Raw genomic sequence first — 27,239 nt, 5'->3', positions numbered from 1 at the left:
GCACTGCCTGACCTTCTGCATGCTGGATTGCAAGGGTATCCAGCACATAGGTTACTCTGTTAAGGAACAGGGAAAGTGAGAATATGAGAACGAGAGTCGATTCAGGTTTTCAATTCAGTCCAGGACTGAACTTTTGCAATTAAACTGAACTCAAAGAAGTATGCAGTTTTCTGCAGGCTCTTCCTCTTTGGAAATACTGAGGCCCAGTGAGAGCAAGAGGAGGAGCCTTTGGGTATAGTTCATATTACCCTTGCTGTGTTTACTCAGTCCTTGTCTCTTAGGGAAAGAAATGTGCCCTTACCCTCTGCTGAGGAAAAAAATTGTTGTAAATAAAATTGCGAGCTGTCTTATTATCATCACCCTAGTATGGGCTAGCTACTTAGGCTAGCTAGAAAGACTTGGACCCTGTTGCACACAGGCATGTAATGCCCATAGGAAACTCACCTGATGGCAGGAATAAAAAACATTCATCTAATTCAGAAGTTCCAGGAGATGTTTAGGGCCAACTATGCTGTGAGAGATGTGTCTGACATACAGTTCTGCTCTGGCTCTGGAAAGGAGAAATCATATTATAAATGCAGAATCTCTTTCTGCTACACTAGAGTATGTCATTCTAGCAAGGGAAAACCCCCTTGATGTTTAAAGCCAAGGAGGGAAGAATAACTCCACATGGAGCAAAAACAAAATTAATGATCTCTTGAAACTTAAAAATGAGAATTCCCTGGGCCAGGCAAGACAGCTCCTGAGACACCCAGGAAGCAAACTATCCTGTAGTCATCTGTCCTAATAAGCAAGATGTGTGTGTCTCTTGGAAAAAAAAAAAAAAAAAAGACAAAAAAAAAGGTAATGGAACTCCAAAATTTTAGTTTGTTTGAACAGAGTCCAAGGGAGAGAGAGAAAGGATGGAAAAGGGGGGATTGTAACAAACAGAGAACTTGTGTGTCAAGGTAGGAAGGCCCAGTGGTTCACATACCCCAGCCACAGTGAGAGGGTAGGAGGAAATACAGGAGTAAGGGGACAGTGAGAGAGCTGAGTTCAGATCCCTCACCATGCTCAGCTATGTGGCTGTAACTGGGCGGGTCTGTGCAAGGACTTCCTAGAAATTGCCATGGGATTACTCAACTTTCTGTCAGTGTAGAAACAAGGCAAATTCTCCGTTTCTCTTCTTCTCCCGTGTTCCTAGTTCTGAACACTTCACAGATACTGTGGTGGTTGGGTTCCTGTTCAGGTTTGTGGTTTAAGGATGCTCTGTAGACAAAGTCCACTGCAGCAACAGAAAGGGTTGACAGTTCACTTTGAGTCCCTTCCTCCTTGGCTCTAAGAGTATTCAGACCAGCAATACTGGCCTGTTGGCACCACTACCAGGGCACTGGAGATTTTCCCTAGATTTCCTGTTTTTCACAGATATATACTCTGTGCAGGTGTCTCCCCTGCTTTTTATTTCAGCTGCCTTTACAGGTGGCATGATGAAAGCCATCTGTGAAAAAGGCATGCATGTAAAGTGAAACTGCAGAAGGGAAGATTCAATAAACAGTATCAAGGAGAATAGCAAGGCCTAGTAAGCACATGGCACTGATAGTCATTCTCTCTCCTGCCCCTCTTTGATCTTTTGTGCAGCATGCCAGCCCACTAAGCTGGCTTGCCTGGGTTCCAGAACACACTTTCCTCTGTCTCATTTCCTCCAGCTCACAGCAGTGTTCCTAGTTGTGTTGTCCATGCATCTGCATGTGTGTATGTGAGTGTGTGTACACATATATATATCTGACTTAAGCAGATGTATTTTTATGGTGCACTTGAGCACCCTATAAAATCTCCCTTTCCCGTAGATACTCTTTCATTCTCTTCCATTTTCCCTTCCTAAGACTGACTGTGCTTATTCTTTCTCAATACTCTGAAGCAGGAAAATAGTTTTCCACCTTCTCCTGAATAAACCTGTAAATAAATGAAATCCATCCAAAAAAATAAATTAATACATTTAAAATCCACAGTTGGCCAAGTTCAGTACAATACATCACCCTTCTCCCTTGATACTTCAGGTCATTAAAAGTACTATAGTATAACTGCTGAGGCAATACCAGGTCTACAGACTCATGGCTGGCATAGAACAAATATATAGGGATTGATTTTTCATTGTTTCTTCTGCTAAAAAAAAGAGAGATCATTACATGAAACTCATGGAAGCCAAGTACAAAACAAACATTGGTTTCTTCATGTAGTAGGTAATACCTGTGGAACTCAGTGTTGAAGCAAGTTATGAATGCAAGAAGCTTCTATATACTCATATTCCTATGAGTACTTCCATACTCAGAGGGAGGCTGGACAACTCCCTGCAAGAGAAATCTTTGTGGAGATTGCTTAACAGAGAAAACACAGCAGGCTCATCAAATCCCTGACCTAAAAATGGCCAGAGAGTGAGGTGATATTAGGGGGAAGCATCATATATATTTGGCCTGCTGTTGCTCTCCTGGGTGTCCATATATGGCTACTAAATATGGGATGATTTGACTTTTGGTCTGACCCAGAAGAGCTGTCTGTGTTCTTGATACTAGTTTCACAAAATCCATTATGCTTAGTGAGGTTCTTAAAAGACAGTCTGTTTGGGATCAAGGGGAAAGAACCCTGTCTAAAGAAGCTGTCAGCCTTGTGTCTTGTGCATGTATTGCTACATCCGGTAGTCTTATACACAGAATAAGTACTTACATAGTCCCTGGGCAGAATTGCCCTTTGGTGGGACAAAAGGATCTCCATGGAGGAAAAAAATCTCAGATTTTTGCCTTTGTTTCAGCCCAGTACACTTACTATTAAGTTACACTCTGTCTGCCTCCAGTGCTTTTGCATACAGGAGTAATAGAAACAGCTGGTGAATGACGACAGGCAAAAACGATCAGTGATTATTCTCAGGGTATCAGTTTTATCTTCCTGATATTTTCTTGCCTCTTTCTGCTTTGATCTTGAGAGTGGGGTGCTGCATAACCCCATTTTTCACATTTTCCCATGTTCTGGGCAATCAGCAATACTGGAATAGCTGTTTTTTTACTTCTCTGTAATAGGTTTTCTGCTTCTTTATTGTATTTCTCTGCTTTGTGTCAACTTTTAACCATTGGCATCTCAAAGTTCAGAGCTTCTCAGTGTTGAATTCTTGAAATGCTTTTTATTAGCATGAGCAAGTGTTTAGAGACTGTATCCACCTTTGAAATAGGTGGTTCTGATTATATGCCTCTTCAGTATATGCTCCTAAGCTCTCTGCTGGTGTATGTATATTAAAAAAAAATGCTTGTGTAACTCAGAAAGCTTTGCTGTAGTATTGATCTGTACAATCTGGGTGTTCATCTTTATGGCTCASAAGAGCTGTAGGTTAGTTAATTCCCTACAAAAAATTAATAAGAAACTTAACATTTCTGAATATGTGAAGAATTTTACCATCAGTACAGAAAAAGAGAATAAATAGCAAATGAAGGGCTTTGAAGGGTAAACTTTCAGCTGCAGACCCAATACAGGGCCATGCAAATTCCAGTTTGGATTTGGACTACAAGTCAGTTTTGTGTGAGACTCATTTGGGTCTCAGGTTTATATTGTTCCCCGCATTCTTGTGGAGATCCTTTATGTCTTACCATTCTTGTAGTGTCTGGGGCAATCACTTCATCTTCCTATCATGGTTCCCATCTACAAAAGGTGTAGTGCAAAGCCAGATTGGATTGGCAGAGCGCTTTTTTTTTTTTTTTTTTGGCTGAGCAGTTTTAATACTACTCCTCAACAGACAGCATTGTGATTAACTGAGTAGTCTTGACATAAAGCATGTAAGAAAAAAATCCAAGCGCTCCAGATTTTTAATAGGACAGTGCATTTCAAATAAGCACCCAAAGGCTGGGGAAATTACAACTACTTTGGACCAGAGGAACTGGTGTCTCCCTTGACATCATCTCCTTTGATGGAAATGTTTACTCGGGGCTCTAAACATCTGGCAGGAGATGCTCAGTGCTTTCTGGCAGTCTCAGAGGAGCAGCTGCTTGTGTGAGATTTCCTGGACTGGGACAAGTCATAGTCTCACAGACATCAGGAGCATCACAAACCAGGCTGTTTGACTGTGAAATTTAGGAAGCATAGAAACTCAGAAGTTAAAGAAAATAAAGGAAAAAAATTAATGGAAATTTAGTAGTTTTTAATTTTTTAGTAGATTCAGAGCATGTTTGGCTTTCTCATGTTCAGATCAGGAAGGTATTATTTTAAGCAAACCATTTTGCCATCTRTTAATGAACTGAACTGGATGTCATTTATAAGAAAGTCTTGGTCAAATTGAAAGTGTGAATGAGTGCCAGCAATCCGAAGGATTGAGAGCCAGCACTGCCACTGTGCTTTAATTACAAAATTAAACAGCACACATGATAAATGCAATTACATGACATACCAACGCTTCTCAGACAAGTAAAGGCCTTTGGACTATGGTCTTACTCATATAGCATCTGTATGCTACAGTCACTGGGTTATGGATGAGCAACAACTGGCTGCCRAGACTCTAAGGGGTTTTCTAGTAAGGATGAAAATTCTACTTTAAAATTATAAAATATTTTGTCATGTAGAATATTTATTAGAGCAGAAGTTACAATAAGATGGAAATAAATGAGATATTAAAGTAATTATTACAAGAGAGAGGCTGAATACATATTAACTCTATTGGTCTTTCGGTAGACGTCATATAAGCTGCAGTTTCTTGTGTGCTCGTTTTACTTACTCTTTAGGAGTGGGGGAAAATTACTCTTTAGGAGTGGGGGAAAAACACCTGATCACATATTGGGAAGACATAAAAAAATGAAAATAGATTCTTGTGCAATTCTTAGGATTGGCCATGCAATATAGAGAACATAAATTATAGTTTTGCATAACAATTTTAAGGAAGAAAAATTAGAGGTTTTATTAAGTCTTCCTTTGATATTTCTCCATTGTCTTAAATTCCAAAAGAGTTTTTATGTTTTTCCYTGTCCATCAAAAATAACTCTATAACCTGCGAAAGGAGTAGGTTAGGAACCAAATGGATTACAGGGACCAAGATACTAAGGTATCCAAAAGCCTGTGTTACAATCGTTTTTTTCTTTCATAGATCTGTCAGTTTGTATTCTAATCACACATGATTAATATATTTAGATCTGTTATACAATTAGCTTTACATAAAATACTAAAAAGAGCTGTGCTGACTGCAAATGATTTAGAAAAAAACCAGTATTCATCTGAAGTATTAACTTAAGTAACTTAATCAAGTATTAACTTTTTTTTTTAATAAAAAAATCACAAATAAATAGAAATACCCACTTAAGGAGAATCTTAGTAAAATCATCACAATTTTTCCCTATTCTGATATTATCCAAATACCACCTTTTTTGTTTCCAGATCACTAGCGACAGAGTGGCCAGTCAGTTTTGACACACTTGAGGGAAAGCTTTCAAGTGATTTAGGTGGGAATTAAAAGGAATCTTTCAATCACATTTGAGACTTTCCTGGCTTTTGTGAGTTTTTCTCTACTCTCTCAAAGCATAGGTTCTGCTAATGATTGGCTGAATTCTCTGAGCTCTTCTAGTACACAGCTGTGTTATGTTGCATTACAACAAGGTATAGTTGACTCAGATGGGGCTGGACAGGAGCTACTAAAAGGCATCAAAACTTCTCCAGATCAGTGAAGAAAAAAGTGATAGAAACTTGTGACTGAGACTTCTGGTCTTTGGCTCAATCCAGCAGCTGTAGGCAATTCTTAAGCCTATTTAAGTATCTTCAGGGAGGAATGTGTTTTCAAAGCTTAATTTGTCTTTACTCAGAATAGCCAAAGAATTTCAAAGATAAGTAAACTCTCAGCCTCTTTGACACYTCTGATACCTTGTTCCAAATCTTAAATCCTTTCCTCTCCCTCACCTCATTCCTTTTTCCCCCTCTCTCCTTCTTTAAGTCTTATGCCTTTCTAAGAGACCTTCCATGAGTATTGTCTCCTTTTTACCTGTACCAAAGTAACCTGCCTCTTACTTTGAGATGGAGATCACAGAGGTTCTCCTCATGCTCTGGCCAGTRTCACTGGACCAAGCACTTGCCCTCTCTAGTCCATGCTCTCCCACATGATTCTGCAGCATTGGCCTGGCCTCATCAGAAAACACATCCATGCTCTCCTAGTATGGGTTAATATTGGGGGAAATAGCTTACCCAGGCACAGCCTCCCCTGCCTTTTTTTTCCCCCTGAAATTACTTTTCTCAGTATTTAAAGGGAGAAATACTGAGAAATGATCCTAACCTCCTTCCTGCTGACTTTTCAGCAGATAGAAGAGTAGCTAGGGCTTCATAACACATGGAAATTTTGGCCTATGTGTGTATGTTTCCAAGAAGTCTTCAGTATGTGAGTGCTCATTGAGAGGCTAAGCAAGAAGAGATCTGAGACTGAACTAAGTGCATTAACTATTATCCACTTGCTCAACAGCCTGTGGATGCTCCCCATTGCCCAGCACTCATGGGCACAAAGATCYCAAATGCAAGGGACTGCTGCCTGATGGCAGATGCTGCTTGCCAGGAGGATTTACATGGAGATGTCCAGCAGGGCAAGTCCTTCTTACATATAGAGCTCCTTCTGCTTACTGCATCTGTGTGAGAAGCGCTCAGAGGCTGTGGCAGTGGGAGCTAAACATAAAGAGGACAGGAATGTCTTAGGGCCAGATTCTGCCACCTTTTCAAGAAGTAGTTCTGTTGCCTGTGAGCAATCCCATCGAAATCAAGAAGAGTAAGAGACTACACGTGAATGAGAGAGACAGATACATGGACTTGACATTATTCTGTGGGGTCTGAAAGATGTTTCTCAGCTTGTTAAGTAAATCCTTTATTCCATGTCCAGTAGCACAATAGGTGCATCTCCTCTCTGTCTCCAGGTGTTTGATGTACGTAGATCAGCTGGCTGGACATTTTCTGGGTGTTGCAGGATAACTTACAAGCCTGGCCAGGTGCAACAACATGTTTCAAGGCTTTTAGTTTGCTAATGTAGTGGTGAACGTTTCCTACATCTTGTAAATTCCTATAGCTGAGATAGAGGTGGGTGGAAGCAGTGGGACTGAGGCAAAATCCACTCTCAAGTCTCATGGCTAGGGTTGCACTGGCATAAGTGGGTGGCAGAATTTGGCCTGGGTTGTGTAAAGCCCAAGATGTGTATATGTTTCCTGCTTCAGGTAATAATGTGCTAAGTTACTACTTTATGCACAGAGGTATGGAAACCTTTTTTTTTATGTTTTTCCCTCCCTCCCTCCTCTTTCCCTTCTATGATCCAGACACCACTAACTGTATGGAGTTGATGACTGGCAGACTTTCCAAATGTGGTAAGAACTTCCTTCCCTTCTGCCTTTTCTCCTTCCCCAGCCCCTGCTGAGCAATATAGTAACGCGCCGTCCAATCCCTTACACCTGTTCTCCTTCCCTGTTCCTGCCTTCCCACACTCTTTACAAGACTGCCCACCCTGTAACAGCCCACTGTGTTTTTCACTTCCCTGGTGGACACAACCACGTCCCCCCTTACTGCGTTCCTCTCTATCCATGCACAGATACACAGACTGTACCACAGCTTTCCCCCTCACAGCACAAGGGTGTGGTGTTGCACTTGTGATTCCCTCCCGCACTGTAACCCAGGCCAGTGATTTTCTTTCTAGCTTTTTGTTTGTTTGTTTTTTCTTTTGTTTACTTGCTGCCTTTGATTCATGATTCTTCAGTCCCTTTTCTGCAGTGAAGCTGAATGCTGCCCTGCTAGCTGCTGTCTCCCTTTGTCTCCTGCTATTTATTGAGACAGGATTGCTATGCGATTTAATTCCCCTTTGTACCCACTCCCTTCTTCCCCRTGTATCTTTGGAGTAAGACCCTTTCAAATCCTCCCTAACACTCACTGCATACTATCTGCCAGAAACTTAGCTAGTGTAAATTGTCCTAGTTCCAGTCTGGTCTTAGGGAAGGATAGTAAGTCCCTGGCTGGAAGAGCTGTGTACCTGTTGGCCTTTCAGATTTTTGCTGGGAATAAAAATAAATAAATAGGAAATTTCCTGCAAAACTTGCATCTCACCTTTCTTAGGGTTATATGAGTTTTGGCTAAGTTGTCCCTTGCCTTCCTTCCTCTCTATGCACACATTAGATTGTTTTCTTTCTTTCAATTCCCTTGCCCATACCGACTCCTCCAAATACAGCAGTGGAAATACCTAAATACTATGAGAGAGCATTTTGTCACCTTTCTTCTAGCTTATACAAAAAGATTCTGTACAAGAGTACTCTGTTATCCTTAGATTTCCATTCAGCTATCTGGGTTGAATTCAAGTGTATCTGTGAAAGGAATTATAACCCTTTGAAGAAGCAATGAGTGAGCTAGGACTGCTTTCCAGTTGGACCTGTGACTCCTGCGTCATCACTTTGTACATTAAGGAAAGTTGTTCTGGGTTTACAGTGCAGATAATACTAGGCTCGTGACTGAGAGCAGAATTTGGCCCATTTCCTATAATTTAGACCATCTCTTTATCTTAAATTTCAGCTTTGCTGGTTGGAGTTTTCCCTTTTCTCTGAGGGAGACTCATTTGATTTCTTATTGAGTTTTCTGGATTTATCATTCTCAGTCTCCTCATGAAGCTTCATTTAGGTGGTAGGCAGACTTGCAGCTTCTTAAATGCATCAGAGAGCAAATCCCTCTTCTCCCTCAAGACTCAGTTTCTTGCCTGGATTTGGCATTCACATCATTCAAAAATTCTGAAATGCTGATTCTAGTGATTATCTGCAGGTTAATTTAGCCACCCAGATAGCAGCCAGTACTCTGCACTCTCTCAGTTGTGCATTACTCTTCACCTCCAGCTCAGCCAGGCCCTTCAGCCATCACAGTATCTGCATCAGTCCAACAAGGGTCAAAGGACAGTGAAGGCCAGCAAGGAGAGTATTTTGTGGCAGCTACAGTGCAGACAGAGCATGTGGATAAATGCAGAGAAGAGAAAGGAAAAGTTGTAGGGTTTCATGGAGTTGCTTACCTTGAGTTATCTTCTTGTTGGTGCACTCACACACCAGAAGCAGTGCTAACAGACAGCATGCCAAATTGCACTATCCTGTGCAAGCGAGGAGCTGTTCTGGTGTGTTCAGGGGAGTTTACCTACAATTTAGGGAAGGAGCGGAGGGGAACGATGCCAGAATTTACCTGCTGTTGGCAAACTGTTCTCTGTGAGTTTGAGGACAGGCAGTCCCCTGAGAAGCTGCTGCAGCGTTTGTCTAGTAACAACAAATAGTGTAAAAAAAAAAAGTACTATGTGGGGTTTTTTGACCTCATCATCATTCTGCATTCTGAGCCCTGGGGATTGATTTTGGAAACAGTTAACACTGGCACAGGAAAAAAACACACTGCATCAGATGCTTTATGTCTGGCTCAGCCATGTGAAAGCTCTGGTGGGAGTGAGATATACCTTTTCACTGACTATAAACCATTAAATGTTGTAATTAAAGGCAAAGCAAATTTATTTAGTCCTCTAAATATGATCTCATCTTCTGCTAGCAGTGGTCATCCATCTGAAAAGTGATTTTGCATATAGCAATTGGCATTGAAAAACAAGTTATTCCTGAACAGCAGAGGTATGTTGTAGGAGCTGCCAATATCCAAATGACAAACAGCTGGTGTATCAGTCCAAACAGCTGCTGTATCAATCCTACCTGTGCACATTAGAAAACTGCTACTCATCTATTTCAAAATAGGAAGAAGGAAATCTTTTGACTCATAGTGAGGTTAAAATCCACACTGTGATGAAATGCTTTGTTTCACATTTCCACCCATTTCAGCAGGAGAAGGAGCATTTCTAGTGTAAGAAAGAATAAGCTGGTTTCCATCAAGTCTTTCATACCTTTTTATAAGAATAATTTTACCTTGTAAAAGTTAAGACCTTTACATTTAAAATGTAACTATAATCTGAAAAACTGCTTGTAGAAATTATAGATGACACCTTCCTACTTAGCTGATCTGTTTCTTGTATATATTCAGTCAAATCAGTTTAGTGACAAATAAGCTTTACTACTATATATGCTGCCATTAAGCCATATAAAGTCAACGCTGTAAAAGAATGAGCTGGGTTCTATTTCTCTGGAGTCAGGATTGAGAGAACTGTTTATTACCATTTAATCTGGTATTTTTGTATATACCACTGAAGAATAGGTTGCACAATTGACACTGAGGTTCGAATAGGTTCTGCAGAGCCTTTACGTTTTAAAAAAAAARAGAGAAAAAAAATCAAGATAATATGCAAACTGAAAAGCCAACTGCAAGGCTGGGAACTAGAAAGCGAATGTCTTTGTAGATTGAGCACATTGAATCTGGAGCTATTGACATATGCCACATAGAAGCCCATAGTGCCATTTCTTTGGCCCCTGTTCAGAAGAGATCCTGTCTTGAAAAGCCGTAATCACTTTAAGGACTTTAAAGAGTGAGCTGAGAATTTCTTTGGGTGGTTGAATCAATAGTAAAACTGGTGTAAAGCCTTTGAGAGCTCCTCTTCTCAGCAATCCCTAKTTTTTTGGAATCCTTAGTAGTCACAGTTCACCAAGGTGCAGACTGCTGGCAAAAAGCTCTGAAAATCCTGCCTAGTTCTTGACTTTACATTCTGAGAAACACTTGCCGGGGGCCTATAAACTTTCCAGTCTCCGCCCTGGAGCTGTCTGCAGCTGCGTCTTGCTATCTCCCAAGGAAGGCCGTCTTTGCTTGTTGCTTTCCGTCCTGCATGACGCCTCAGGGAAGCCTTAAGTTACATCACTGGCACTTCCACAGAAATGCATGATGAAAAGAGGAGGAGAAGGTKATTAGGTATTACTCATGCAGTCAAGTCAGGCACTGCACGGACATGCTTTCCTACAGAGGATTACACCATAACCCTGTGACAACAGGATGGTCAGAAGACGTGTTTATTGTTACGCATCCTGTATTGCTACTTGGAATTTGAAACCCTGATTCCTGACACTGCAGTGTTAAACAAAGAGCCTTACAGATGCTTTTGTGTACCAATGACAGTCACCAAAATGTTCTGATCACAACAGAAGCACAGCAAGTCCAGTTGCCTTTCATATCTTCCCAGTATATCTCACTCAAATCTCTTGGTTTCAGTATCTTAGGAGTTTGACATTGTTTCRTATTCAGAGTCACCTGACTTTGTCCCTCACAGCACCCTCTGTGCACACAGAGTGACTATACCAGTAGAAACGCTTCTCTTCTTACTTCCTTGCAAAAGGAGGTAAGGAGGGTTCATACAGATGCAAGCCTATGTTGATATCATCCCAAGCTACTTGAGAAATTAGGAGAGGTTTTGTGGTTTAAAACTGGTTACATCACAKTTGGGTTGCAATTACAGCATGTAACTTTTGTGGGTACTAATTTGGAGATGCTTGGTGTCAATAGCAGCAGAAAATCTCTTGATTTGGTGCTCTTTGAAGTAATCCAGATCCATTTTGTCATTACTTAGAGTAATCCTGCTTGCTTTGGAATAGCCATTTGCTCTTCAGTGGGAGAGGAGGGGGTGATTTGCATTCAAAAAGTCATACCTGATGGTAGAAACACTGACACTGAGAGCTGCAGAAAAAATGTATGCTGGTACAAGGCTCTTCTCATCGTTTTTATACTGTTGGGTAGTCAGAAGATACCACTAATTTTTTATTAATRCTTCTGAAAAATGTGCTGGCTACTGGTGTTCCTGAGCATGACTGATTCTTGATTCATATGGAAATATATTATGACCCAAATGAAGAGTCAAAGAAAGAAGATCCATGTGAAAAATGACATACTCGGTCAGGACGTGTGGATCACAGTCAGTGAGATGAGTCTTTCCAAAGTGCTCAAGCCAGATTTCCCACTTGCACTTGCCCATTCTATTTTTACTATTTGCTGTCTAAATACATGCCTGATTCCCTCCACACTGTAGTCATAGCTCTTCATTCTAGATGATTCTTTTCCAGTGAGTGACTTGTGGTTTTGTACTATAGAGGAAGGTAGCAAAGAAAAGGTAACTTCACACTAAAGATGAATCTAGATGTGTAAAACTGTTTGGTACATGTCAGATCCTGTTCTGATACATATAGCCAGATTCTTACTCTCCAACACAAGGTCTTTTCCTCTTTCTTTGTAATAATATCCATCTGGAGAAAACACAGATCTCTCTCTTAATTAAGATTASTGCACTTTATTTATGGCAGGCAGTGCTTCAGGGTATTCTATGTGAATATTTGCTTGCTGCACTAAGCTAAATTTGAAGTGCCCTCTCTTGAAAATTTGAAGGGATTGATTCAGAGGAAAGGAGGAATTAACATTTCACTGATATACACAKATGGTTTTTCTCCTTAGGAACAAGTCAGAGAACTTTAAAGCCGTAAGATCATTCTTGAACATCCAACAGGCAGAAAGGACAAAAATYGTATTATTAAGAGCCAATACACTCCTGACGTTTTTATGAACAAAAAATTAGAATGAAGCAGCAGAAGTTTTAAGAGAATGGGGAGCAATGATACTATCATCTGCTGTGGCTTTGGGAATGTAGATTGTCAGCTTCCCCTCTCRTCATGCACTTGTCCAGAAACCTTTCATAGAATCATAGACTCAGTAAGGTTGGAAGGGACCTCTGGAGATCATCTGGTCCARCCTCCCTGCTCAGCARGGTCACCGAGAGCATGTTAGACAGGGTTGCATCCAGGCRGGCCTTGAATGTCTCCAGAGGAGATTCTACAACCTCTCTGGGCAACCTGTTCCAGKGCTCTGTCACTCTCACAGGGAAGAAATTCCCCCTCACGTTCAGGCGGAACTTCCCGTGGTTCAGTTTCTGCCCATTGCCTCTTGTCCTGTCACACAGGGCAACTGAAAGGAGTTTGTCCCTGTCCCCTTGACACCCTCCCTTCAGGTACTTGTASACATTGATAAGATCCCCCCTCAGGCTTCTCTTCCCCAGGCTGAAGAGGCCCAGCTCTCGCAGACGTTCCTCACAGGGCAGATGCTCCAGCCCTCTGATTATCCTTGTAGCCCTACATTGGACTCTCTCCAGTAGCTCCATGTCTCTCTTGTACTGGGGAGTCCAGAACTGGGTGCAGTACTCAAGATGAGGCCTCCCCAGGGCTGAGTAGAGGGGCAGGATCACCTCCCTTGACCTGCTGGCAATAGTCTTCCCAATGCAGCCCAGGAGACCATTGGCCTTCCTTGGCCACAAGGGCACATTGCTGGCTCATGGTCAACTTGTCATCCRCCAGCACTCCCAGGTCCTTCTCTGCAGAGCTACTCTCCACAATATCAGCCCCCAGCTTGTACTGGTGCATGGAGTTATTTTTYCCTAGGTGCAGGACCATGCACTTGCCCTTGTTGAACCTCAGGAGGTTCATAAAAGGACAGATAGATACAAAGGATCCTTGGGCTGAGTCCTCTACCAACCAACCTGCCAGAACAGCATGATTTCACAACAAATCTGGCATTTCCTCATCCTGCCACTATCCTTGCCTGCTCTTTCAGTGCTAACAGCTGTCCAGATGAATGTATGATTCCCTTCTCTCCATTGTTGTGTCTCCTTTTTCGAATGTTGTGTGGTAGTGCTGAATTGGCCAGAGCTATTCATCAGCAGGGGACATGTTTGTTTTTCTAATAAATTAGTCATGCCTTAGCTCTGCAGAAGGCAGCAGCAAGGAAATATATCCCATATATTTGAGTCTTTGCTGCCTGTGTTCACTGTTCACTAACTCATCACCCAAGAACTACTTGTCTCAGTTTATTGCCTGCAATGGTGAGGCTGAACCAGATCTTAGCTTCTTGTGTGTGTATGGAGAGAGCAAATGTGCAAAATTGAGGTGGAATAGCCATCTGGATGCATCTGACTAGTCACAAATATTGGGACGCCCTCCTGCAGAGGAGACAGAATGTTTTAAGGGAGCAGGAACAAGGATGGGTTATGAAGCATTTAAATTGGCAGGTTGGTATTTCATATCTGTCCACATCTGTACTAACTGAAAGCGCCCACCTTCTGCTGGTAGCATGGACACCTGTGCTAACAGTATGTAATAACCTGAGTAGTTCCTAGCAGTAGACTGCAAACACTGCTATCAGCTGGCATTTTTATTGACAGAGTCCAAAGCGTTGTTGGATTCTGGAAAATAAGCTCTGTTCTTATCTTTGGAAATAGTCTTTCCCAGTTAGAATTCAGGAGTCCTGCTAAGAAACTAGAGTTGTTCTGTGGACTGTCAGTCTGTCTCCATTTTCTAGCCCTAAAACAAAATGAAATCAAAATAGCTGTCCCAATATATATAACTTACTCAGGAAAATATAAAAGGGAACTTGTTCTGATCAACCTATTGTGATAACTTAAAAATCTAGCAAATTTTAAACCATGTCTTTGTGCCTTGAAAAGCTTCTCTAACCTCCTACTCCCTATAGTTTTAGACAGGTACCAGTCTTGGGATTTCTGCAGTTTCTTCAGTTCAGGTGGACAGGGATCAGTTTGTAGAACAGGAGGAGGTTCTGTGTGATGGCCTCCAGCAAGACATTGCAATGATCTTTCTCTCATCTTCCCCAGTCTAGAGGGAACCCTCATATATCCCACTATCTGGCACATAAGTTGAGCAAGAAATTCTCTCTGTAGTTTTCTTTGGTAGCCTGTGAGCAACTTGAGGCATCTGTTTACTTTGTATTTGTACTATACGTAGGCCAGTGACCCCTGAGCCTGAAGAAAGACATGGTATTATAATGAAACAAGTAGGAATAGGCCACTTTCATCTTTACCGTATCCCTTACGCCAGTAATTTTCAATGCATATATTCTTGGAGTGGGTTCTATAATTTAAATCTCCTGTTTTTGAAGGCAAAAGGGACTCTGCCAACAGAAAACAAGCAGAGACAAAAAATTTGCCTAGTTTTAACAAAGAGGGCTAGAACTCTGTCAGAGTAGCAGAATGGATTTCAAAGGGGATGGATTATCTCCCATCAGAGAGTATTTTGATGCTTTATGTGGTAGAAGTTGGATTTTTGCCATATGATTCACTGAAACCACAGCTGCTGTGGAAACACAGAACAAGCTAGGAATAAAAAAATAAGAGGATAAAGAGAAAAAAATGACTAGAGGAAGAAAACCTCAGTAGCAGATAGGCTGAAGGCAGTCTGAAAGGACGAGAAAACAACAAGATGTAGAGAAGAAATGTGGAAAGTTAGGTTGACAAAGGGTCTCTCCGTTTTCAGGGGAGACATTTTTTTCCATTCACTTTCTCCCAAAGCCTAAGGTAAACATGTAGAGAACCAAAATCTAAAAGCAGAGGATAATCCTACAGAAGGCATATTTGCTTTGTGCGACTTTGTGTTCAGCACTGAAAGAAGCACTGTATTAAAAATGCATAAGCTTGAAAGAGGTGGTTTCACCAGACAAGGAAGTGCCTCAGGGTTTGCTTCTATTAAGTCAGTGGGAGTATTGCAAATTGCTTCAACAAAAACAAGACCTGTTCCTTATCAAACTGTCTTAAAATGTTACGAAACAGCAGGCTCGAATCAGTGACTGAAGCCTCCAAGCCTGTCCTGAAGCTGCTTGTTTGCTACTTCCTGTTAGCTTCCTGTGGAGGACTCTGAGGTGCTTTGCAAGGTCAAAGCAGACATGGACTTTCCTGTGCCACCATCTGATTTTCTCTTTCCTCTAACTAGGGGCAGCTTTTCTCCCAGTGCCTGTGACACCACTGGRACTTAGTCGATGTTAGACTTCATAGGGAGGGTAATATGGAGAGTTAATATAAGCTTCCTTTAGCTTAGAAGCATCTKCCCAGCTTCCTTTTACGTCTTTGTGTCTGTTCTCAGCCCTGTTCTTCTCTTTTAGTGTCTGTTCAGATGCGTTCCCAGTTTCTTTTGTGATATTTGGACATCACAGTGCAGCATACTAATGGCACAAAACCAATGCCTTCTCCATAAATAAATTCCTGTAGCATCCGTTCAGTTTGTGACCCTTTCATAAGCATCAGTGCTTATTTTCAAACCCATTTCCCTTCCCAGTGGTCTTGCAACACCCAAATGCTTGGTCTAACTCAGAAATGCATGTATCGATCTCCTCTTAACAGAGATAAACCTAATGCTCTGAACCACCCCTCCTGCTTCTGATCCTTCTCATGGTTTCTCACCCTTACTGCCCTTCATGCCTTCATTGCTCTGTGTCAACAAATGTTTGCTGTCCAGGGAAAAGAAGACCTTAGTTACAGATGCATGAAACCCCAGGGAAACTCTGAAGAATCAGTGAGCTAAACCTTCATTCTCACCCTGAGGAAGTGGGATCTCATCTCACTTCCTGAAGTAGGAGAGGTACCCTTTTTGAGACCTCCAGTTGGCCTTGCAGGTGTAACAGCCTATCACATATTTTGCACTGAATGTGAGGGATGGAAGATTGCTGGAAAAGCTATTCTGTTCCATCATCACCTGCATTTTCAAGTCTTGTTTTGCTGGCCATTTAAGTCCGAAGGGAGCTGAGCACTAAGAGGAGCAACACCACTTAAACATTTTCATGCTTCCAGCATTGCTGACCCATGTTTATATACTCCCAATGTGCAATATGAAGATTGTCCCTTCAAAAACCAGTATCTAAACCAACCCAAGTGTAGGCTAACAAGCTGTGACTGAGATACCATTGACACAGTGATTGTATTGCTTGGCGAAAGATCAGTTCTCTCTTGACTGCAGGCTGAGAAAGTATTGTTACTACATATTTAATTGCAAATCCAGTTACTACAAAAGGCAAAGGAAGGAAAGGGTTAGTGAAACRGCCTATTTTATTTTTTCTGTAGCTCTCTTTAAATATCCCTAAGGATTTCTAAGTTTCTATTAAAATTTTACCTGAAAATGCTGATTATAAGGAATCCAGTAGAGAGATATGCAAAGGAAAGGCAGACTGTTAAATACTCTTGCTGCAACAAATCTCCAGGCACTTGAAAGCCAGTAGGGCATGGGGAGGAGAAAGGGTGGATGAAACAGGAGCTGCATATTTTAATAGGATGATTAAAAATCCTATATCAGGATTCATCAAATACAAGATATATACATACAATTTATAAAATGTTTTATTACTCCATTCTTGTAAATTGTATTTTTGTCTACTATTTCTATGTAAAAACTAAAACTTCCCCAATTCCTGCAGAGCGCTGCTTACTCTGCCCTCGTCTTTCCCTCTAAGYTTGTTGAACAAATTGCTCAGCTGAATAACTAGAGATACTCCCCTCCCCTTTTCTCCCAACCTGGCAGTCTTTCCCTCTCCAGCATTTTTTTCAGTGCTCTTTTTCATTCTCTCTGCTGATTCCGTTTGCTTATGAAGATGAGGGGTCCAAAGCCACATAAAAAAAACAGATTTTTCCACATTCCTGCATTCAAGGTTGAGTGTTATGCTTCCTTTATTTCTTTTTTCATTAAAAGAGAGTATCCACCTAAAAAAACCCAGAAGTGAGTCTGACCAGAGCACATGCCCATAAACCTAACAGGTTTTTAGGAAGTCTTACAGAGGTATCTGAATTAGAAGTCATAGATCTGGAACATATACTTCCTTTCCAAAGCATGTGTGGGAGGGAAGCAGCAGGAGATCCGGGAGCTCTGACTCAGAAATGACTGTGAGTTTCACAGCTTTTCCCATCTTAGCCAGAAATTGAGATGTGTGTCTTTCCTGGCTGTTTGTTTGGGCCCATCTCTAAGGCTTCAGTTAGCTGAATGATGCTCCTCCAGAAACTAATGCACCAATGCCTGTGGCATTGCTATAACTGAATGCCCATACAGAACCAGTGCCAGCAGTAAGTTAAACACAGCAGCAGGCTGGAATGAATGAGTGATGAGACTTTGAGATCCTTTGCTCTGTACAGGCCAGCCACTTGATTTTTCTCAACGCTGTTAGCATGCAGAGGAAAGTAGCAGCTGCCTGGTTAGCATGGGGCAGAAAAAAAAGTACAACATACTCCGTTCTGCATGGCACAAATACTATGTATTTCCTCTTTCCTTGCTTAAGAGCAATTGATGTCCATCTAGCATCTTCCATTAGAGGATAAGAAAGCATTCAACACACTCTTCACATGGGTCACCATTCACAGTCAGTACTTGCCTGCTATAGTAACTGATTTTCTTACATTTTTTCTAATAAAGGTGAAGGGAAGTACAATATTACTGAGCCACCAGTGCCTGCTGACTGTGGATAAATGATGACCTCAGCTATTAAAGAAATCCCTTTGCTCCTGACTGAATGTTGCCATCTCAGGGCTGAAAGATTCCACTCTCTTAATAGCATACTAGATCACCTCAAGGCAGAAAACAGTGACCCCCTTTCCTTCCAGAAGCTGGAGAATTACTTTATTTAAGTGCAATGTAATGACCTAATTTGAATTTGTTAGAACAATGGAGCCAGTAGTCCATTCTTAAAAAAACAATATGGGGTTTTAATGATCAAGGACAGTCATCACCTCCGTGGTGTATGCTATATAAAAAACCCAGCACCTTGACACCTATGTCCAGAGATTTTARTGTGTGAATTTAGTGGGACCCCCTCAGATGTCTGATCAGGATTGATCCCCTAATCCAAGAGAAACTAAAAGGGGCTAGAAATGCCCTTGCAAAGGCTATCTTGACCATGGTAGCCATCAGTCACATTCCAGGCTTTCCACCCATCATCTGACACAGGACAAGGCAACACTACATCCCGCTGCTGCCTGGTGATCCCAAAATGTAGTTGCACAGAGGTCTACCCACTACTGCAGTGGGCGTTACTGCAGGAGGAAAGAACTTGCTATACAAGTTTCATCCTCAGTGGGTGAGACTTGACAGGTCCAGCCCGAACTGCTGTGTGTCACGAAGCCTCTGTAAATGGCTTCTGAGTTGATAGTATTCATGCTGAAACACAACTGGATCTTTAACTGCATTGGACTTATCCTGGCAGGAGGGGGATTAAACGATGATTGTCTGTCCCTCACCAGTTCAGGTGTTGTATGTCACCATCTTGGAGTTACATAATACTGACCAAATCTAACCAAGCATGTAGCTGTTAGGAAAGCTTAGATAATATTTCTGCTCTCTAAACTGAAGAGGTCTCAGATGCACACCTTCAGAGGTCTTTTTTGAAACTCATTGTGTTCAGTTCAGGGTCTGTCTATTCCCTTTGGTCCCTGGAGCTGGATCTGTGATGTGTCAGGCTCCACAGCAGCAAATGGCATTGGTAAATGAATCTTGGGTTTGATCAGAAGATGAAATGTGGACAAAGAGATTTTTCTGAGTAGCATGAAAGGTTGTATTCTCACACGCGCATAGTGCCCAGTCTATGTTAATACTGCAGCCTGATCCAGTGGCTAGCTTAACGAGACAGCTGTTCGGTTAGCATGCAGCCCTACATCCTTCTGTGGCTCCTGACTCCACTGTAATGAATGTCAGCATCATGGAGGCTGTGTGAAGAAGAGAGAGGATAAAATCAGGACAACAAGGAAGTAGTTCTTGGCCATGGTAGTTCCCAGAAATAGTTACATGCATAACAGCCTGCTTCTACAAAAAGGTCAGCATCTTCATCTCCAGATGCATGTTGTAAGGATCTGAAGGTGCTTAGAAGCTTGCAAGCTCAAGCTACAAACCATGCATACATATGGAGGTAGTCTTGTCAGCCATAGCTCATTTTTCAAATGCTTTTCCCCTGGAAAGCTCACATGCTTAGTGGCTGAAGGTGAGCAAGGAGACTTTCAGAAAGAATCTAAACACAAGCAAGAAAAGCATAATGCCTAGTGTAGTCAGAACACTAAGGGTACAAAGCAAAGCATCACTTGGTGACAGCATACAAATACCCTGTTTGTAATAGAAACAATAACATGAGATTTGCCTGTATCCAGGGTTACATTCACTGACCTTTCAGTGCCAAGTGACGCCAGGTAAGAGAATTATGTCAGCAATATGGCACTAGGTGTTGCTGCTAGGTGAGACACTCAGGAGAAAAGTAGGACTTTCCCCCTTGGTGCTTTATGCCCCCAGCCTCTTTTATTTCTGTAGGTGTCCCATCCTAAACACTCTTCCTCTTCCTGCTCATTGTCTTCATCCCCCACAAACCCCCACGCACGTGGCTCTGGATCTCCTCATCATGTTCTTCTCGTTAAAAACCCCATTGTTCATTTGTTTGTTTGTTCTCTTTCTCTCTCTCCTCTTTTTCTCTCTCTTTCCCTCTCCTTGTTTTTTTTTTTTTTTTTTTTTTCTTTTTTCTCTCCTCAGTTTGATGTACCCAGGCTGCCCACTGGGTAACTTCCTTGACGTAATTAAACAACTTTTTTCAGACGAGAAGAACGGGCAGGTGAGCCACCCCCCCGGCACGCCAACCAAGCATAGCGCAAACAGCAAGCGGAGCGATTCCGGTTCTAATGACTATGGGTCTAGAGGAGACAATAAGTACCCTGCTGGCAAAGACAAGGCAAAGATGGTCTCATCAGTCGGCCTACAAGACCAACCTTAAATAAACACATAAAAAATTAAATAACTTAGAAAAAAACAAAAAAAAAACAAAAAAGCAAGAAAGAATGAAAGAGTATTCCTTAGTAAGCTAGCCTCTAAACTAGAAGGATGTATATACCTTGCCACAACAGTACAAAACTGTCTATAGACAAATTTTGTATGAAGGAATGACTGTATATATATACATATATATATTTATATATGATATATAATATATATCTCAGAAACAAACACAAAAACAAATGAACGAACAAAAGAATGAAAAGAAAGAAAAGAAAAGGTAGCACAGATGACAAACCCAGTTCGCCAGATCTTGGGTTGTGTTTTTTTGATTGTTTTTTTTCCTCCCTTTTTTGAGTGTTTTTCCTTTTTTTCCTCCTTCCTGATTTTTTGAGTTTTTTATTATTATTTTGTTTTGTTTTATTTTGTTTTGTTTCTTGTTCTGTTCATGCTCTCTCTGTGTTTCTGACGACACCACTTGTTTCCGCTCTGCTACCAGGAATTATCCCGAAAAGTTAACATGTCAGCCACGGCTTCACCTTCTGTGCTCTGCGGACACTTGTTGACGGAAGGCAACCGATGTAGACTGTCCAAGGACCAGTCCTGTTTGAGGTTCCCAGCCTCCCCTCTCCCTTCAGGAAGTGGGTTTCTCCCCCACTTCTCCCCAGACACCTTCCCAATGCACGCCTTTTTTTGCCTTTTGCTTTTTTGGTGTTCCACGAGAGAGATCTGCTCAGTTGTGGGATTGCACAGTCTGGGCTGAAAGGAAGTTGCAAATTGTTGGTGTGAAACCTCTGCCCTGGGCAACTTCTGTCCGTGCAAGTGAACTCAGCCTGGTGGGGAAGGGTGTGGGGGAAGGAGATGGGTGTAGTGGGAGCACAGTGTTCGTGAATCCAGAGCGCATTCTCATCAGAAACCAGCCAGGAGCAACTCAAAACTAAGCGTTGAACCAAGACAATATTGGGGAGCTTCATAATGGGATTTTCTTAAACTTCTTTTTCTCCCCACCGCCTTTTCCTTTTCTTTTCCCCCCTTTTCTTATATGTACATATATATATATATTTATATTTATGTATAAGTATACATATATACATATATACATATATATATATATATGAAAGTTTTTTTTTTTAAACTATATCATTTTGCTTTTTGACCTGCTGGAAGGGGAAAGGAATAAACTTAGGAGGGAGAAGGGGTTAAATGAATAAACACATACAAACAAACATTAAAACTTAGGGAAAAGGCAACTTCTGGTAGTAAAGAAGAGGGACAAGATTCTGCAAAGGACTGTCTCTCCTGCCACCAGGCACAGTTGCTGCTGCTGCTACTGCTGCTCCTCCTTCGACACCTTCCTCCCCATCTGTCAACTCCCTGCCACTGTGCCACTGCGCTGGGACCTTCTTCCACCAGCTGGATCCTCCACCACACCCTGCATTTAGGTGCAATTGTTGTGTTGCTAGTGTTGCATTGATATCAGTATTATTTCTTTAAGTTACCAATTTCATTTGTTGGCTTGGGTGCTTTTTTCTACAAAAAAAAAAAAAAAAAAAAAAAAAAGATGAAGAGGAGGAAGAAAAGAGACTTATCCTGGGTTTTATTTCCTGTGTGTGTGTGTGTGCAAATCACTGGCACTTAAGTTCATCTGAGCAAGACAAGGTGGAGTCAGGGCAATGGGAGACTTAATCACGAAGCTACTGTAAACTTTAAAAATTACTGCAAGATATTTTTATAAAGTTTTTTTTTTTTTTGAAAGTGGGAGGAGGGTGGGATTGGTTGGATGGGGACCTTTTTTGTGTTTCAGTTATTAGGTCTCGGTTATTTATATATACATATATATATATTTAAAAAATAAGCTGTTAGATATATCTTCTGTTTATAATTGTGTAGAGGCAACATTGATTCTTATTTATTTTGGGGAGGAGGGGGAAAAAAGACATAGAAACTCCTTAGGTGTTCATCTTGTGACTTTGAGAAAGAAGAATTGTCGCCTTTTTTCCTCCTCCTCAAGAGTTACGTGACCAAGTGTAACTTACTTATTCTGGCCCAAGCTCAAAGGTTAAACAAACAAAAAAACGTGGTTTTACGCGTGGAAGACAAAAACACGATGAGAAGTACTTCTTGACTGAGATTTTAAGAATGTAGGCTTAGCATTAGTGTTCATGACCTTTTATGACCTTCAATTGCTGCTCGTTGGGTTCTTATGGGTGTATGTTGTACCGCAAGATTTTTTTTTTTAATGATAATATTGGATGAGTTCTCTTTTTTGTTGTCGTTGTCGTTGTCGTTTTTTTTCATCATTTTTCCCCTTCTTGGACCAGTTTTACTTGTACATAGGTTTGAAGATTAAAAAGAATTTTTAAAGACACAACTGGGGCAAAGACCTTTGACTTCTGCCCTCTTTCCCCATTCCCCCAAATGGGAGGGATTTATTTTWTTTTTTGTTTTATTTATTTATTTATTTTCCCTATTCTTGAACTTTTCTCTCGTATTGCTGTGTGCATGTCAGACACCAGGGAGTGATGGCTGGGGAGGGGGGGAGGCAAGGGTGCAGGAGAGGGGGGCAGTTTTAATTGCATGACATTGCTGTAAATTAGTCTCTTTTGCTTTCGTTGTCTTTCCTGCCTCCGCCCTCTCTCTACTTCTCCTCCAAGCTCCCCTCCCATCACCCCCGTCCTTCTTTTCCCTCTTTTCTCTTCCCTTGTGTATAGATTTTGATGCTTCTGTTACATTGTACCTCTACAAAAGGCTGGGATTTCAATACAAAATAATAATAATAATTTAAAAATACCTATATCAGCAAAACCCATGTGGTACAAGCAGGAAGGGGATTACTTACACAAGATATAAGAATAAATGAAAGCAATACCTCTTGTTATCCTTCCTATTTTGTACTTTGAAGACACACGCGYGCACACACACACATATACAGACACAAACTGACATTATTTAATGGTTTAAAATGGACAAAAAAATCTGATGTATCCCTTGTTAAATAACTGTGAGCAACTTTAGTTCAAAAACCAATAAATTCATTCAGTAAAGATACTAGCTGTTGAGTGTCCTGTTTATGTCCATGCAAAAGAATCTTCTCACCAGTGCCAGAGCTGGTAAGTACGATATCCATGTTTTCTGTATCAAGGCAGAAGATGGCTGGCGCATTAAGACACCAACCTCCTGGCTGAAGAATTGTCTTGTTGCAGTTTTTGGGTCTGTATGTGCTTCACCCAGAGTCCTCTACCCTCGCAACAAAAACACGCCACGCAAGGGAAAGAAGCAAGGACAGCTCAACCCCACAGGTCTGCTTTTCACAGTAACACTTGATCGAGTTAAATTGCAGACAAACCAAAACCCCCAGATCTGAACCAGATTGAAAGCACTGTATCAAAAACTCTTGCTGCTACTGATCATTCTCATTTTTAACCTCAGCTTCTCACACTGCTTCTAGATATAGTATAGGAAGGATTTCTCCACCCTCTCTGCCTGAAATACCCTGTCATATACCTTTGAAAAAGTTTATCAGGTGCGTCCCTGGATTGAGTTGGCATTTTCTCTTGTTAACTGGTTTGTATGGCTGCTGGCTTGTCATGCGTCTCACAGCTTTTGGGTGTTCACATTTATGCTGGATCTGTAACTTCTTCCAAGTCATCTTGAAAGCCTGAAAATTCACCTTTCAGGCTCAGAGGTTGGCTGGCACACATAGAAGCTGAGACCTGCCTGGATGCTTCCCCATCCGACCCAGGCATCTGTTAGGGCTGACAGCATCACAGTTGCTTACCACAGCAGAGCCTAAGCCTACGGGAGACATTAAGTCAGAGAAAGCAGCACCGTCCCTTTGAACGTTTTGAGCCCATCAGGCTGCTGTGGCCAGAGCCTGTGTGTGCAGCATCCTGGTCTCCCACAGGCTTTCCCTTTCTCTGCCTGCACTGCACCAGTCCTCAGCTGCTCTGCAAAAGACCGGACCAGCAGAACAACCCCAAACTGAAGCTGTACTCCGGGCTGGGGCCGAGCCTTCCGCCACGCCCGGCGCCGCCRCTGCGCTCACGACGGCCGTTGGGCGCGGCCGTCGGGGAGCCGCCTCGGCGCGCGCGGCCGCCGCGGCGACCGTTGGGCGCGGCCGTTGGGGAGTCGCCTCGGCGCGCGCGGGACGGTGCAGGGAAGCGGGCACCGAGGTGGCCCCTGCTGCCGGGGCGCCGAGCCCGTTGCGGGCTGCCTGCTATTTCTCCGGGAACACGCGGTCCATCCCGCCCCTTCCTCTCACAGGGGGCGGCCCGAGCGGCGGCACGGGGAGCGGAGCGGAGCAGGTAGGGTCCGCGGGAGAGGCGGAGGCCTGCGGGCCGGGCCGGAGCAGCGCCGCGCCGCGCCTGGGGGAGGGGGAAGGGCACCGTGCAGAGCRCCACGGGGTCGTGAGGGGCTGGGCGCCTTCTGGAAGGTTCTGTGCCGCCGGCCCAGCCATGAGGAACGACCTCAGCAGCGCTCTGCAGGGAGAGCAATGGGAGGGTCCTGGAGCACCGTGGCTGTGCCTAGCATTTGGTTGGCAGGACCTGCAAAGCCCTCCTCCATGCAGAGGTCTGATCAGGCGAGACAGCCTGGCTTGCAGCGGCTGGGACCCTGCAAGGGCCTTGGGGAGGGTGAGGGCAGGCTGTGGCGGTCAGGAGATGTCTTGTGCAGCCCTTCTGCAGGCCTTGTTATGGCAAGTGGGAAGAATGGCCACTGCATTCCTATTTTGTGGCTCCTGTTTGAGGCTGTGGAATGTGCCCATATGCTGAGCAGGCTGCAGCTAAAGCAGTTCCCCCAAGTGGATGGCAACTTTTTCTGCCCAGTAGTGCTGTGAATAGTAAAGTGCAAGGAGGGTATGTGCACTTGTAGGAAAAGGTACCTTAGAGAAGGTAGGGCCATCACAACAGCAGTCATCTCTCAGGGGTGTCATGAGGATGGTTTTGGCGCATGACATCTTCCATAATGTATGCATCAGCCTCYGTACCATTGTATTGAAGTAGTGAAGTTGTTGGTAAAACTTGAGCTTTCTAGGCAGGCTTGGCAGAGGAACTGCCTCTGAAGGATATCCTTGCTGCAGAAAGGTCTCAGTAGCATTTCAAATTCGCATCTGTAGCAGACAGTTTTGTGGGAGGTTGTGGTTCTGGCAGGTGGTGTCTCTGGAGAACAGTCTTCATGTTAGCACCTGCTGCAAAGGTGGGGTGTGAAGGTTTGTACTACAGATGGCATCCCCTGTGGATGTGGGTGAGACTGAGATGTGCAAAAGGTCCTGAAGGTGTTTGTGCCAGGGGTCAAGATCAGATGGGAATGAGGTCACGTCAGTGTCATAGTTCTCTCTTCTTTTTCTTTTTTTCCCTTTCCTGGTGTTCATACAAAATAAACTCTTAAAAGCCAGGGCACTTTTAAGGTATTCTTGGATTTACTGATCTGCTAAAACCYAAGGGAAAGGGGAAGCGGCAGGATAAGATGGATAGAAGGGCTGACAAAGGCTGAAAAATGGAGAGAATCACAAGTATTGCAGTTTCTAGTGTTACAGAGCCTAAATCCTCACAACTGTGAACTAGCTGCGTCACTTGCCGTCCTAGAAGTGAAAGGAGATGCTGACTTGGAGTGTAATACAGATGAATGAGTTCTTACAGATCTTACAGTGGAGAAGACTTATGCTTCTGACATACCTGTTGCTCTCCCTCTTCATGTGTTTTCAAAAATGTTCCTAAACTCATATGGGTTTTTTATGTCTCTAGTAGTATTTAAAATTGTGATCTCCAAAAGAAAACAGTAGTTTGCATAGTTAAGGACCTCAACTTTAGACCCTGCCCACATTTTTTTCTGCCTTTTTGTTTCTCTGTGGTGTAACACAGTCTGGAGCTACATGATGTTGTATTGTCAACCTCAGTGCATAGGATGAACTGTATTTTGGAGTGAATTGAGTTTATGTTTAAACTGTTTTCTACAGAATATCCTTTTTCTTGTACCTTAAATCAAGAGGCAAGTAGTAAATGAGGCAGAGGATTTTTGGAGTGCCTCTGTGGTTAAGGTAGTTGGATTATCTGTGCTGTCAGGTGTTGGCCATGATGGCCACATTGTTTTTGCCCAAACCCTGTAGCAGGTGATGGTTGTTGAGATGCCTTGAGCTGTGACACCTGCCCTTCATTGTAGCTGTGCAGTTCTCCTGCTCTCTTTGAGAGTCCAGCCCCTCAAACGCAGTAGGTTTCACATGTTTAACTTTCATCTGTTTCAATTTCTCTGTGTAGCATAACACAACCTAAAATCTTCAGATGCATCTTGAGGACAACAGAACTTTGAAACACAGTATGTGTCACTTTTTGCTTGTGCACACACGCATGCATGCACACACACTTTGTTTAGGTACATGCATATATGAATAATGCATTTATGCTAAGGGTAAACTATTACTAGCTGGACCAGTGCCTGTCATGCACTGCGTAAACAATAAGTTGTGTATATTCAACAAATGAGCTGCTGAGGCAGTAGTCATGGAGGTAATTTGCACCACCACATGTCAGTGTGCAGCCTGTTCCAGGTTGAGAGAGAAGTTGGTTTTGTTTGATAGCGCAAATGCAAATTGTCCAAGCCTTGCAAGTGATGCATAAAAATTTTCTTTGTAGTCAGGTTGTCTTTAGGAAATTGATCTGATACAACTGACTGAGCTTTAGTGGTTCACCTTTGGCAGAGGCAGGAACCAGTGATTTTAAAGACAGCAAAACTTTTTTAAGGCCTTCAGGTAGAGCTAATGCTGGCACCTACTTTTACTAGGTTGGGCTTTCTTCC

The 27,239-nt window shown here is 42.5% G+C and overlaps 1 protein-coding gene across 5 annotated transcripts in view; it reads left to right on the top strand.

Moving 5' to 3' along the window:
- BRSK2 (BR serine/threonine kinase 2) overlaps positions 1–20,516 on the top strand; it is a 311,178-nt gene extending 290,662 nt beyond the window's left edge. For 2 of the 5 annotated variants that reach the window (XM_085302182.1, XM_085302178.1), the window contains exons 19-20: positions 7,287–7,334; positions 20,276–20,516. In XM_085302182.1, the coding sequence (XP_085158308.1) occupies positions 7,287–7,334; positions 20,276–20,451 (224 nt within the window). In that variant the 3' untranslated portion in view covers positions 20,452–20,516. Of the gene's footprint in view, positions 1–7,286; positions 7,335–20,227 lie in introns of all 5 variants that reach the window. The other 3 variants (XM_085302181.1, XM_085302179.1, XM_085302177.1) reach the window with 2 other exon arrangements.
- The last annotated feature ends 6,723 nt before the right edge of the window (positions 20,517–27,239 follow it).

Source organism: Rhea americana, unplaced genomic scaffold (genome assembly GCF_003343005.1).
Source record: "Rhea americana isolate MKP2758 unplaced genomic scaffold, rheAme1 scaffold_187, whole genome shotgun sequence".
NCBI lineage: Eukaryota > Metazoa > Chordata > Aves > Rheiformes > Rheidae > Rhea > Rhea americana.
This window is presented reverse-complemented; position numbering and strand designations above follow the sequence as displayed.